This window comes from Gopherus flavomarginatus, chromosome 11, assembly GCF_025201925.1.
Source record: "Gopherus flavomarginatus isolate rGopFla2 chromosome 11, rGopFla2.mat.asm, whole genome shotgun sequence".
Classification (NCBI taxonomy): domain Eukaryota; kingdom Metazoa; phylum Chordata; order Testudines; family Testudinidae; genus Gopherus; species Gopherus flavomarginatus.
In genome coordinates, this window is record NC_066627.1 from 1,448,648 (window position 1) to 1,463,598 (window position 14,951).

Below are 14,951 nucleotides of genomic sequence, written 5' to 3' on the forward strand. Positions count from 1 at the left end.
TAAAGCAGTGTTACTGTGCAATCTTCCAGAAAGATAAAACCATAAACTACTCTAACTTCCCTGCATATATGCTACGAACATAATACCAGTGAGGGGGTGGGCCAGGCTTTCATGGGAGACCCAGGTTGCCTAGACAGCTTTGATAATTTCAGCTTATGTAACTTGACCAAGGTCACACAGTCTGTGATGGCAAAACTGGGATTTGAAGGCAGATCTCTTTTGTACCAGCCCAGCCAAACAAAAAACCACCTTTCTCTTTACTTCATTAGCCATAGCATGTACAGACTAAGTGAGACCTAGGAATCCCTGGGGATGGAACTAGATGCATCTTTTCCATCTCCAAGTCCCATGTGATGGTGGCAGAAAAGGGGTCCATCATGGACACATGGGGAAATCCAGTTAGAAATGGATTTATAGACCTGCTGTCTAAAGCAGGCAATGTTCTGGAAACCTAACTGGAGTAGAATCATGTCAGACATCAGCCCAGTCACGGAGGTTCTTGTAAAGGCTTCCTGGGTTGTGTGAATTATGGAGGGGGGGGATATAAGCTCACGTTTGGAAAAGGTACAAGGCTGATGGTCAAGCCAGGTGAGTATAAAATAGTGATTAAATGATAAGGGCAGAACAAGAGTGTGTGTGATGGGGGCAGAAGATAATGATTCATGGTCCATGGACTATAGAGAGATACCTAAATGATCCTGTAGATGGAAAGATAGAAAGCTAGACAGGGTTAGGAAGAGGTATGCATGGGGATAGATCAATACAGTGGTGCTTCAGAAAGAAAGAAAGAGAAAATATAGTAATGAGGGACTTATAATTGGACAGGAGGGTCTGAGTAACTAGACGTGTACGTACGCAGATGGCAGGGTACAGACAGGTAGGATCTTGAGGCCTGGAGATTATATTAGGTGCCCCACCTGGGCATGAACCCTTGTATTTAGTGAGAGGGAGTAACATTTTCAAATGAATGACTTTGGGTCCCATCTTCGACTGACTCAGGAGGCTAAGGGGGAAAAAGTCCTTTGTGACTTAGAAGCCTAAGACCCACTGACTTTCAACAAAACGTGGGCTCCTAACGGCCAACTTTTCCTAGGTAGTTTGGTGCCTAAAGATGCAGATGGGAATTCAATGGGAATTAGGCACCTTACTCGGTTTGACATGTTTGAAAATCCTACTAGGTGCCTATCCACATCTTTGGTCTTCTAAATATTTTTGACTGTCTGGCCAAAGTGCTGAGTGGCATTTTTCAAAACACCTAGACACTTAATGTCTATTGATGTTAATGGGTGTTAGGTGCCAGGGAGTTGTTGAAAATTCCACTCGGTGCCTAAATAACTTTCAGTCTGGCTCATGTCACTTCTGAAAATGGGACTTTGACTCCTAATTCACTCAAGCGCGTCTGAAAATTTTACCCAGAATCTTTTGACATGATCATATAATTCCTAGATTTACAAGAGTCAGGGTAGGAAATTACTTAGTAAATCACCCAGTCAAACTCCAGTCTCTGGGTAAATATTGGATTCTTGATAGGAGATTTCCCCAGGGATTTCTTCAGTTCTTTTAATAAATGACTCGAGTAATGTGATTTCTCAGTTGAAACGAAATAGTTTTACAAATTTCATGTCACCTGAAAAAAAATTAGACTGAGTTACGACAGTCACCCTCCCATTCTGTAGAGGCTGGCGTCACAGTGAGACAACACAGGGCTATGGAAAAGTCCTATTTGGAACTGGAACCAAACTTCTTGTTACCCCGAGTAAGTTGACCTCTCTGTGCCGCTTTAACCAAAGGACCATCCATCCTTCTCCATCTCCTCCTTTGGCAATTGGGGAGCTGAACTGGGCATTAGGGAGTCTGGGTGTCCAAATCCCCTAAGCAGCTTTGAAAATGTCAGCTTAAAGGATTCTGTGGTACAGCTGGGAACGGAACCAAGATTTCCCCACTCCCATCCCAAACACAAGACCATCCTCGCCCTTTAATACATTAGCAAGTAGGGGGATGGACCAGCCAAGAGCAGGGGTATGTGCCTAGATGGAACTTTTCCAGCTCTAGTTCCTGTGAGGTTTTGAAATCAAAGAGGGTCCATGATGGACACATTGGAACCTCAGCTGGAAACAGACTTGCAGACTTCGTGTCCAAAGTAGGAAACACTCCGTAAAAACTTAAGTGCAAGCGGAATGTTAGGTAAGGTCAGCACCATGAAGAAGGTTCTTGTAAAGGTTTCCTGGGTTGTGTGAGTTATAGAGGAGATAAGCTCACGTTTGGAAAGGGGACCAAGCTGATGGTGAACCCATGTGACTATGGCACAAGGACGAAAGGAAAAAGGCTTCAGGGAGAGAGGCAACCAATTCTCATTGAAATTCAATGGAAGTTGGCTGCCTAACTTTGAAAATATCAACCGCAATGCAGAGGATACGTGATGGAACTGAAGTGAGTGTCTCGGTATTTTGTGGTAGGTTTTCATGGCAAATCCATAGATCTATGGATGGAAAGGAGGATGGCTAGATACCACATTGATTAGCCATGAACTTTAAAAAACAGTTTTCAAAACCTGGACATTTTGAAACTGTCAGTTTCAAAATGGAATTTGGATGACTCCCATTATGAACCAAAAATGAGCAATCAAAATGGGTATATTGAGGTTCTATTTATAAATAATTTAGACAGGGTCAATAATTGGTTATTCGTTTTATGAGCCTCTCAGAGGCACGGTTAGTATGTACTGTGAACAGTTATAACTTGTCAGCAGACGGTGCTAAGGACAGGTACAATTCCTGGTTATGAACTAGCTACTCACTTGTTGGATTCTTTAACAGTCTATGAGCAGTTGATTAACTATTCAATAAACACCTCTCAGACATGTCTTTAACTTTTATAAACCATACGTAAATGGAGCTGGAGTATAATGGGCTGGAATCTAGCCTAGTCAGTCTCTATACCCCACTCCTCACCATAGTATCGCAAAGGGCTGGTAGGTCATATTTAGCTGAAATCCACTCTGACAATATTTTTCCTTGCCATATGCTGTAGGGACCTCACTTAGTGTCTATGCCAGCTTGAAAGATGCCCAATTCTATAGTGACAGGCACCAACACAAAGCCCTGCGGTAGCTAGACAGACAGACAGAGACACATGCATGGTTTGGAAATGCACTAGCTGACCCATCAAGGCCTTCGAACCCTCACTTATTTCTCTGCATGTCATCCTATAAATTCCAGAATGACAAATGTGAAAGAAGAATATGGGATTAATGGGTCAGCCAATCTCAACCTCCATCTCTTAGCCATCGCTAGATTTCCCCACCCACCTGGTTCCCCAGAGATGTGTTAAATTGTTTTGCCCAATGGGATTTCCCAGCCCTTCACTGGGAGAGCATTTCACAAGCTTCTCCACTTCGTACCCAAGAGGAGCAGGAGTTGAAAGAGTCATCTCCCATTTTGTAGAGGCTGGTGTCACAGTGTGAGTAATGAGGGGCTGGGAAAACTCATATTTGGAATGGGGACCAAAGTTCTAGTGACTCCAGGTAAGTTTTCCTCCCTACCCCCCAAGGGTTTGTTTTTGTTTAGCCTGGATTCTGTTTGTCTTGAAGCGGCTTCCCATGTAGGTTTAAGGCCAAGTAAGAATAAAAATTGCCCCTTATGTTACTATTCATCCTGTTCATAACATTAGTGCCTGAGGCCCAGCCCAGAAAGGGGCCCCGTTGCGCTAGGTGCTGTACAGACACTGCCAGTCCCTGCCCTGAGGAGCGGACAATCGAAATAGAGCAGACAGGCCCAGGGTGAGGGAAGGGGTCAGAGTGAACAATGGGAAGGCAGCACAAGGCATGCTAGTGCCATGATTTTTTGAGCTCAATTTAGTGAGGAGGGAATCAGCCAAAAGAAAGGAAAAGGGAAGGGGAGGGGGCGAGGAGGACAGGGCAGGGGAGGAGGTAGGAGGGCAGTGTGACATGATTAACATAATAAATTTTCACAGTCCTACCAAAATAGAAGAAAATGGATTATTCCTTCAAAACGGAAAATGCTCCAAAGTACAAATTTTTGCTATGGGGGAAAAAACTCCAACAACAGTCATGTGACCAAAATGTGCAATCAAAGAATTGCTAATGAAAAGCTAAAGTGTGGTCATCTAGTCCAGTCCCCTGCTCTCATGGTAGTATCTAGATCAGTGGTTCCCAAACTCGTTTTGCCACTTGGGCAGGGTGAGCCCCCTGGCAGGCCGGGCTGGTTTGTTTACCTGCTGTGTGGGCAGATTCAGCCGATCGCAGCTCCCACTGGCCGCGGTTTGCTGCTCCAGGCCAATGGGGGCCGCGGGAAGTGGTGCGGGATGAGGGACGTACTGGCTGTCAGGGGCTTTCCCTACACAAGCAGCGGAACAAGTTTGGGAACCACTGGTCTAGACCATCCCTGACAGGCTGGAAAACAATCTAGTGTTTCCACGTTTGAAAATCAGGCTTATTTAATGGGGGAAGAGAGGTAGCAACGAAAGGTTTCAGGCACCTCCACTTGGTATCTCTAGAATGAAGTAACCGAGGGCTAAACTACGGGAAATGGAACTAGGTCTGGGAAAGCTCCCTGGAGTGTGCAATGCGGAGGTGGAGGCTCTCAGGTTATAGCTGGAAGTGGAACCATGCTGGCTATCAAGCCACAAAGCTGAATGAGAAAGGCAGACTAGGAGAGCTTTCTGCTGGAAGCAGAGCTGAATGATTGATTGAGAGTCCACAGAGTGAGCACAGTGTATCCACGGATATTTTAAACCATCTTTTCAAAACTGGAAAGTGTAGAAAACAATTTCTTTCCATTTCAAAATGGAGTCTGGACAACTCCCAACATGTTTCCAAATTGATAAAGGAAATTTTACATGTTGGATGAAAACTGAAATGTCAGAACTAAAACTGGAGGGTGGGGGGAAGGGCGTGGTCAACTAAAATTTGAAACTTTTTTTCCCAAAAAATGAAAAAAAAATCAGTTTGAGAGGTGGACAAATATCCATTTTCATGAAATGGCCTAATAGCTAAAATATTTTGAATGAAAAATTTCAGCTAGTGTACCTAGACTGTTTCTGACTTTGGCACTAAGAACACGTAATTTTGGGGCAGAAACATTGGAATATGTAAGTGCAGCTTTGGATGCTTGTAAAGGCCTTTGCTGGCGTGTGAATGATGGTGGAGAAATGACAAGCTCATATTCGGAAGATGGAGTAGGCGGAGGGTTGACCCAGGTGAGTCTGACCCAGAGAGGCAGGCTCTGAAAAGCCTAGGATGGAACCAGAGTGCAATGACAGATAGAGACTCAATAGATGGAACTCAAGTCACTACCACCCAGGTGTCTGTGAGGATCAACTCCATCCAACTTCATGAGGGGCCAGATACTGTGAAGCTGGAACCTATGTAAGCACCTGGGATGAGGGAACAGTCAGAGAAACCACCACATTCATCCTGAGGTCACTATTCTGTGCTATATGAAAAGGAGAGTTTCCCTGAGTGCATCCGACGAAGAGGGGATTCACCCAGGAAAGCTCATGGTCCAATACATCTGTTAGTCTATAAGGTGTCACAAGACTCTTTGCTGCTTTCCCTGAGTGGTTTCTCTGACTCATTCTTGGAGAAGGGTATTTGTAATGGTTCAGACTGGGGTGGGAATCCCGGGTCTGGGACGGTGACCTTTGGAGCTGGAACAGAACTCTTAGTGCTTCCAAGTAAGTTTCCTAATTAAAATAGCCGTTAACGCAGAGATTTGTAAAATCATCTCTTTTCTAACCAGGAATTTTAATGTGAATGAGGTATCCAGCTCCTGAAGCAGCCAAAGCATTCTTTTGACTTTTCTAGATCAACCTAAAAATCTTCTATTTTATGTGCATTTTCTTTTTTCTTTTTCTTTTTTATTTTTGCACTTGATTAAGTGGAGCTTTTTGGCACTGCTTGGAAATTATATGTTTTAGAGCTGGTACTCCCCATGACCTGTTTAAAAAAAAATAAGTTTTTTCAGCAATTTTTAACTTCATCTAAATATTTTTCAGAAATATTTGGTTTCCATTGAAAAAACAAACACCTTCCCCCCCCCCCCCGCATTTGTTCTGGTTTGGGCAACCCAATGTGGTTAATTGAAAACAAACGGTTTGGGATTTTGCCACAACAAACAACCCCCCAAAAAACTCAAAACAGTTGTCAGGTTTATGGCTCTTCAACAAACATGCCAAAGTTTGTCAACAAAAGCAGAACTTTATTGCTTAAATATTTTCGTTTCATTGAAAAGCAATTAAAAAAAAGATGGGAGATGTTGTACCAGCTCAAATATTTGTTCCCAAAGGGGATTTCATTGTTTTGCCTGTGTGGCCTAGATGATTTCGTGATCCCTTCCCACCTTTAGTGTATGGTTGGGGGGCAGAGGCCAGATCTACGCTGCCCAGCGCTGTTGGTTCAGGGCGTGATGAGCTATGATCCCTGGGCTGGCCGAAGTCCCTCCTTTAGATGCGGTTAGACCAGCAAAGCTGCACTCTTACTGACAGAGCTCATCCCTCTCTGAGGGTGGGTTGGCTACACTGGCTCAAAGCACAACATTGCTGTTCGCTGCGTCCGCACTAGGAGTCCTTTGTGTGCATGTAGCCTAAGGGAGTTAGGCACCCAGGTCCCAACTCTCAGCCTGCACGTGTATGTAAAGTTACCTCCAAGGAATTTGTCTCTTCCCCCGCCCCCATGAGTTTAACACATTTCTTAGGAAGAAACTTCTGCTATGGGAAAATTCTCTCATAAGGGCCAGATTTTTAAAGATATTTTGAAAAGCATAAAGGAACTTAACACCCAATATCAACACATATAATCATCCAGCCATAACAGCCCACTGCGGAGACCCTTGTATCTTCCTGGGAAGCAGCTGGCCCTGGGCTATATGGAAATTGGGTCTGATGGGGAAATAGCACCCCAAAGACCTGTGGTCAGTTCTTAACTCTGCCGCAGGCTCACTATGGGCAAGTCACTTTCTCCAGGACTTTTAAAGAGATTCAGGAACCAAAACCTAGTGAATACCAATGGGGTTAATTGTGCCTAACTCCCTTTGTGCTTCTTTCTTTACAATAGCTGAGCCTCAGTTTCCCCTGGAGTGGGATACTGCTGAGTGGTGTGGGAGGATAACTTGTCTGAGCAGCGCGGCTACTACGGTGCAGGGCACCAGATAGGAACTTAAATGTTAGGTTACAACGCCGATGTTGTGCCATTAGAATCGCTTCCATCGGACCTCACTAGGAGGTCACAGATACAGCATTCTGATGACTTCAGATTCTAAAACAGAGAATATCGAGGGGGGGGGGAATACAAGAAACAAGGGCAAATGCTAAATTTCTTTCTGTGTCAATGGTTAACACACCCAGAGCAGGGAGAAATTCTTCTGAAACTTTGTTTGGTAGAAATTGCAGAGCTGGCAACACTGCCTGCATCTGTAATTTTCACTCCATGTATCTGAAGAAGTGGGTTTTTTACCCACAAAAGCTTAAGCCCAAAGAAATCTGTTAGTCTTTAAAGTGCCACCAGATTCCTCATTGTTTTTGTGGATACAGACTAACACAGCCACCCCCTGATACTTGGCAAAATTGAAACAAAACATTTCAGTTTTGTCCAAGTGAAACATTTAGTTTGACCCCAATGTTTTTTTTAAACTTTTTTCCACTCATCAAAACTTTTTATTTACACTCTAACTCCAAACAAAACATTTTTGGGTTGACTTTTCAAAATGACTAATGAACCATCCCCAAAAAATCATTCTGTGATTTGTCCAGCTCCAGTTGAACTGTGCCCCATGTGGATGTCAGCCCTTTAACGGTTTGGGGTGGGGCGTGGGATTATTTTTACAGTGCTGTTTCCCAGAGTGTGAATTATGGAGGAAATAACACACTCACTTTTGAGAGTGGGACCAGACTAACAAAAAATGCTAGTAAGTAAGGTGACATGTTCGTAGCATACATCTTTGTGCAAAATCCATGTACAATGGATGGCTCAGTGGGGCAGGAAATGGGATATAGGGCCTTTCATCTCTAGGGGGTGCTGGTTTCAATTGGCCCCAGATCTGGGATGGGAGATAGGGCTTTTCATAGCTGGGGGGTAGTTGGAATCCAGTCCCAGGTCAGGGGGACCGGCTGGCTCAGGAAAGTTGGGGGAATGGAATGGGGGCATTTCAGATGTCCACGGCACCGATTCCCATCCAGAGGGACTGGTGGGGTCAGGGGATAGGATGTGATGCCTTTCACTTCTAGGACACTCGTACCAATCCATCACGAGGCTGAGGGAATAGCTGGCTTGGAGAGGATGAGCAATCAGATACCGATGCTCACACCTCTAGGGTGTGAGCACCAAACTGGCTGGGAGTTTTCTACACTAGTCTGCATGGAACAAATTTTATCCGAGGCTACAACTGAACAGGCGTTCACCTGTGAGTCACCACTGGGGCTGGCCTCCCAAGGGATGGCTCAAGGACTGAGTGGTCCCTGGACTTCCCTGTGAGTCTAGCAAGGCCCTGGCAGTGGAAAGTTGAGGTCCATTGGCAGGATGTTTTGTACAATTTGGACCAGCCCTGTCCATCCTGCACCCATTCTGTAGATAAAGGACCTCAGAGATACTAGTACGCAGCAGCTCCGAAGAGCCTCTGTTCATAGAGAATAACAGGAAACGGGGGCAATAGGGCTGCGGTTAGAATAGCACCTATTTACCATAACAGCCTGCAAAGTCTCAGAGCGAGGTGTGAATTCTGTGGGCGGTTACAGGAAATCGGCCTTCGGAGCTAGAACAAGTCGCGCCAAGTAATCGGTCATCGGTCGCGCCAAGTAATCTTGAGAAACAAACACGAGTCACAGGCACTGCACTCTGCAAAACCAGCCTCAAATTGTTACTTGCTCAGTGAGCTGTTTGCAAAAGTACAGAACAGTCAGAAAGAGAGTGAAAAAACCACCATCACCATGCACACCCCCCTCTGCTAGTGCTTGTCAAGGGTTTGAGGTATGGAGCACAAAGTCAGGCAAATAGTGATTAATTGTAACACTAATGGAGAATCTATCTGGCCTTTCCCCAGCCATAGCTAGCTAGCTGCCCAACCATATCCATTCTTTCCTCTTTGAGATCTACTCGTTGATCCTCACTCCTCCAATAGCTAACCAACCATCCATCCGTCCATCATTTCCCCTATATTTATCCATCCATCATTTCCTCTGCAGTTTCTCTCTTTCTCCATCCATCCATCTTTCCCTCTGTAAGGCCTATCCTTGTCTCCCAGATAGTCCAAAACTGAAATCTAGCCTTCCATGAACAGAGATCAGAGAGCGGAACTGCCACACCACACCAGGACACATTCAGCACAGAATGGGGGTGAGAGTGACTTTTCTGGGTATCCCAAACCCGTAACAAAGGGAACACGCAGAAAAGCCAGACAACTGAGCCGCTGGCTAGAAGGTCTGATCTTTGGGGAAAGATTAAAAAAAACATATGTCCATAGCTTGAAGGGATGATGTCTATAGGATAATTATCAGCTAGTATTCGAATAGGTGTAGGGAGGAGAAATTTTTAAATCAAGGTTGCTCTTTTTCTTGAAAGACGAGTGCTAGTTCAAACAGGAATTAATTCAGGCAACTCTTACTGTCCATGTAATGCATGAGGCCAGACTAGCTTAGAATAGTCGTCTTTCCTGGCTTTCTAATCTATGATTTTGTTCAGCCTTTGCTAGGTTAAAGAGCTGCCTACAATCAGAAATCTCTTCCTCATGTAGACTGGGGTGAAATTGCCCCTTGCCCAGTCTAGTCTGTCCAAGAGGAGGTTATCTTTAATCTCTCACCGCAAGGCCTGGTTTTCAGAGTTAGATGAGGAGGCATGCAAGGACTGTGGTTACTGACCCCCGGCCATGTGATTTTTCTCTTTCACAGATCTCGCAGACTCTGACCCTTCTGTCTACCAACTGAAGTCCCAAGATGGAAAATTGTCAGCTTGCCTTATCACAGACTTCGCCCCTGAGAACATCTCAGTTGGGAGTTCAGGCAGTGATCTAACACCAGTCAGTGGTTCCATTGTGCAGGTGAAAAACCCAGACAGCAGAAAAATGGAAGCAAGCTATGGGACGGTGCTTTGGAGAGAAGAGAAGTCGTTTCACTGCATCGCTAAACATAAAATGGAAACATTTGAGATGAGTGACAGTGATGAAGAAGGTAAATGTGCGGGCTGGAAGGTAGTCTCCAGGCTGCAGGCTGGGCTCTGGTCCCTGGTTGGTGGTGACCAAGGAAATGACCCATTCGTGTTGACATGTGGGAGATATGGATGAGCTGATGGTGAGGATGATGGGTCTTGTGATGTAATTGCTGATATCTTTTAGAGTTGTCTAAAGGAGTCAGGCACCCAAGTCCTGCTGGAAGTCAATGGGGAATCAGTGAATGGAATTGTTTCTAGTAGGGGTCCAGAGGCACCGGTGCTAGGCAAATGCCATTAAATCTCTTTATCGATGACCTGGAAGTAAATATAAAATTGCTGTTCTTAACATTTGTGGGTGACCCAAAGATTGGCAGAGAGGTAAACAAGGGGGCGGCCAGGGCACCATGGTTCACTTGGCCAGCTGGGCCCATTCAAATAAAACGTGCTTTGAGACAGCCCAATTAGAGCTATACATCTCGGAACACAGACCACCCCACAGAACAAGGGTCTGTATCCAAGAGAGCAGCGAGGCTGAAATGGATTATGGGGTCACGGCGGACAAGCAACCAAACATCCGCTCCCGGTGCGGCCCTGCACCGAAAAGGGCTAACACTCTCTTGGACATGGCAACAAGTGCCCTGCTCACCCGGAGGCGTCCCTTCGTGCCATGTGCAGCGGTGCTGCTCCTGGCGGGGCTAGCGTGTCCCCTGGCCCGGTGACCCTCACTGCAGCACTCTGGGGGTTTCTTTGACAGATGGCTCAGCCCTCTGGCTGGGTCAGTCGTTAGCCCATCACTGCCGGGGTCACAACTCTCCAAACTAACCTTCCAAACTCTTTACCAGAAACAAAACCTTCTGGCCTCTCCTGCAGCCAGGCTCTTCCCCAGGGACTGAGGGGTTTCCTACAGGTGAATTCCCCTCTGGCCCTTCCCCCAGCTGAGACCTGCTAGCGCTTCCACCTGACTCCTGATACCTCTCAGGTGGGGCTCATCCTCGGCAGCCCAGGGAGCGTGCCACCCTGTTACAAGGGAGTTGGGAGTCAAACTGGATGGGGGGTGGTTTTACCTGTGTACACAGCATGGGAGACCCCAGTCCTGCATCCAGCTCCAGCATCTGCATTTCAAAAAGGTGCAGAATAGAGTTACGGAAATCATTTGAAAGGCTGGGAGATCCCTTGCAGCGAGCTCAGTCTGTTTTTCTGACCACAAAGAAGGTCAGGGTGGCTTGATCAGAGTGGAACACACAGGGTCCTGGAGGGCTCTTTCACCTAGCTGAGAAAGGCACAACAAGAACCCCCGGCTGGAAGCTAAAACCAGAGAAGCTGAGATGAGATTTGAGGCACAACTTTCTAGCAGCAGGAGTGATTAACCACTAGGATAAAATCCCCAGGGGAAGGCTGGATTCTCCAGCTCTGGCTGTGTCAGCCCAAGCCTGATGTCCGCCTGGCAGGTACTTTACTCAGACATACAATTGGGATCAATACAGGCATGCCTGGGTGACATTCTTTGGCTGTCTTATGTGGGGGGTCCCACTAGATAATCTAATATTCCTTCTAGCCATAAAATCTGTGACACTCTGAACCTCAGTCCGTGTGTGCACAGCACCTAGCACGCTGGGTGCCTGTTCTCAGCTGGCCCCTTAGCACAGCCATTGGAAACATGCTAAATACAAAGATACAGATACTTGTGTGAATTTAAATTGTTTTGATTATTTCTATTAATGGCTGATGGGTATTTTTATTTTTAATTACAGGTGACACCTGCGGGATAACAGAGCTGGATGACAATTTTGAGACAGGTATGGATGAAGTGTCCAGGACAAAGCTAGGACTGATGAGAGGAAGCACTTACATAAGAACAGCCAGACTGGGTTAGACCAAAAGGTCCATCTAGCCCAGTATCCTATCTTACAACAGTGGCCAATGCCCCAGAGAGAGTGAACAGACAGGGCATGGATCACTTGATGATAACCTGTCACCCAATCCCAGCTTCTTGCAAACAGAGGTTAGGGACACCACTTCTTTAACCTGTGGAACTCTTTTGCAAGGAATTGCTGAGGCAAAGAGCTTCATCTGAGACTTTCAAAGTGGACCAAAGGGAGTTAGAGACCGACTTTCAAAGGGAGTTGGGCACTCAACTTGTGAAAATCCCAGCATCTGTGAACAGGGTCAGCTAGTCTCTGGTAGAGTCAATGTCATCCCATTCCTTGTAGCTTCCAGCTACATCTAACCCCCGAGTAAGAGCCAGGAGTGAGACAGACAGAAGCCGTAGCATGTGTGTGTCTGTTCTGTTGTGACCTTTGCTTTCCTGTTGCCTTGCAGACGAGAAGCTGAACCTCCTGTCATTCACGCTGCTGGGCCTGAGAATCGTTTTTGTGAAAGGAGTGGCGGTTAACCTGCTGCTGACCATCTGGCTGTGGAAAAGCTAAAGTGAGTGGGATGGGGAAGGCTAAGGGCAGGGCCAGTGCAAGGATGTTTCAAGTCCTAGGCGAAACTTCCACCTTGCACCCCCCCCCCCGCGCCTCCTGGGAGTTCCCCTGCGTGCCGCCCCCCACCCCCACACTTACTTGCTGCAGGTGCCGCTCCCTCCTCCTAAATGCCAGCAGCAACCAGGGCGGCTGAAGGTCCGGCTGCTGCGGTTGCTGCCGAAGAAAATGGTACCCCCCAAATCCCAGTGCCCTAAGTGACTGCCTGGGTCACCTAAATGGTTGTACCGGCCCTGGCTAAGGGGATCTGTGTAATTCAGCCAGCCAGTCTTCCTTCGCCCTCTAATCTCTCTCCCCGTCCATCCTTTCCTCAGCAGCATCTATCTGTGTAGCTACCTAGCCATCTTCTCCTCCAGAGCATCTTTCTCTCTGTCCAACCTAGCCATCCACCTGTCCATCCTTCCCGCCACAGTCTCTCTTCCTATCATCTGTCTAGCCTGGCTTCACAGTCTCTATTATCCATCAGTCCATTCTTCTCAATATCTGTCATCTATCTACCTATTACCTTCTATCCTGCATCTGCACTTGGATTATCTATCTAATCAGATCCATCTTTTCTATCGCTCCTTCCTTCCCAGGATTTGTTTATTCATCTCCACTCATCCTTTTCGCTCGCCAGCTATCCAGCTACCCATTTTCCTGCCCACTATCCATTACCATACACATCTATATATACCTATACACACCCCTCTGTCCATCCAGCCCCATACTCAGCTATCTATCCATCATATCCGCTATCCATACATCTGTCAATCCATCTTTCCTTGCCAGTAGCTATGCACCTGGCTATCCATCTCTCCCACTCTGTTTTATCTTTCCATTCCTAGTTCTCTACCCAGCACACTGAAATCCTTCGTCCTGCCTGGGTCTCCAGACCTGACTGTACTGTAACCAGTAAACTGACCCTCTCATCCTGCTCTTTCATTGCAGGAGTGGAAGGAAAGAGGACAGATGGAATCTGGAGTGATGGGAATTCCTCAGAGACCTGGTGTCACCTCTTCACCTTCCCATGCACCAGGAAATATGATGCCGTGAATGATCCTCATATCACCTCTGTATATAGGCCTGTTGTACAATGATCAGATGTGCTTTCATTTAGCAAGTTTTAGAAGGATCTCACCTACCTAGCCTGGTTTTTCCATGACCCTCATCCCTTTCACCCTCCACAGACTGACACATTTATCCTCACAAGCTCCCAGTGTGAGGCAAGGAATTGCTATTAAGTAGAGCTGGTCAACAAACGTGTGAAAACATCTTTTGATGGAAAATTAGGGTTTCAATTTATTTTGGCAGAAAGTCCCCATTTTCCTAGGGAAAAAAACTTCAAATTTTCATCAAAAACTCAAAATGTTTGGCTAAAAACTGAATATTTTGCAGTTTTTTTGGTTTTTTTTTTTTAGTTTTTTACCACAAGATTTTTCAATTTTTAGTTGTCAAACCACCAAAAACAACTTTTTAAACAGTTTTTTCCAGTGCAAATTTCAACAAAAAGTGAAAATTTTTTTAGAGTTGATTGAAATTTTCTGCAGATCAAACCAGCTTTACCATTAACCCTATTTTGAAAAGGGGAAATTGAAGCACAGAGAATGAGGCTGAGATTTTCAAAGCCACCTAAGGGCTTTGGGCTCCTGCTTCTCTTGGAAATCAATGGGAATTGTGCATTAAAATCCTCTAGGTTGAATTTTACACTCTCTGCCACACACTGGGATTTTCAAAGCAGCCTAGAGGAATGAGGCATCCATCTCCACTTGAAATTCAATAGCATTTAGGCAGCTAGTGCCTTTGAAAATCCAGCCAGCACATTTCTGATAGTGGTGGGTTCTTTAAAGCAGACGCGTGGAAGTTGACGCTAGACAAATTCAGCCTGGCACTAAAGTGCAAATTAACAATCGGGTAATTAACCATTAACTGGATGTCTTTCTGAAAGGCCGCTGTAGTTCACCTAGACGTTATGGGCTCAAAGCAGGGATCCGTGGGCAACACACTCTGGCTTGTGTTATATGCAGGAGTTGGGCTAGAGCAGAATGGTCCCGTCTGGCCTCTGTGGCTTGAAGAAACTCATACAAATGACTCTATGCCACAGTCTCTACCCATCTCCGCTCTGCAGAATTGGCAGCCAGGTCCCCGGGCGGTAAAAGCCAGCACAACCTCAACGATTTTCATGCAGTGACAGCAGTTCTGGAGGACGTGCACTACCCAAACACAAGACGTGCGTTAGTCACAGACAGGTTCTGGGCTCATTGCAGGGCAGATGTAATAGCCAGGAAGTCAAACTAGTCTTTCATGCCATAAACGCTAAGAATTTATACCAG

General features: G+C 46.0%; 1 gene segment (V, D, J or C); it reads left to right on the plus strand.

Moving 5' to 3' along the window:
* The window catches only part of LOC127031409 (T-cell receptor alpha chain C region-like), a 77,172-nt gene extending 62,633 nt beyond the window's left edge, over positions 1–14,539 (plus strand). Inside the window, 4 exon segments of the C gene segment in view lie at positions 9,898–10,176; positions 11,908–11,952; positions 12,476–12,583; positions 13,570–14,539. Of these exon segments, the coding sequence occupies positions 9,898–10,176; positions 11,908–11,952; positions 12,476–12,582 (431 nt within the window).
* Positions 14,540–14,951: the final 412 nt, after the last annotated feature.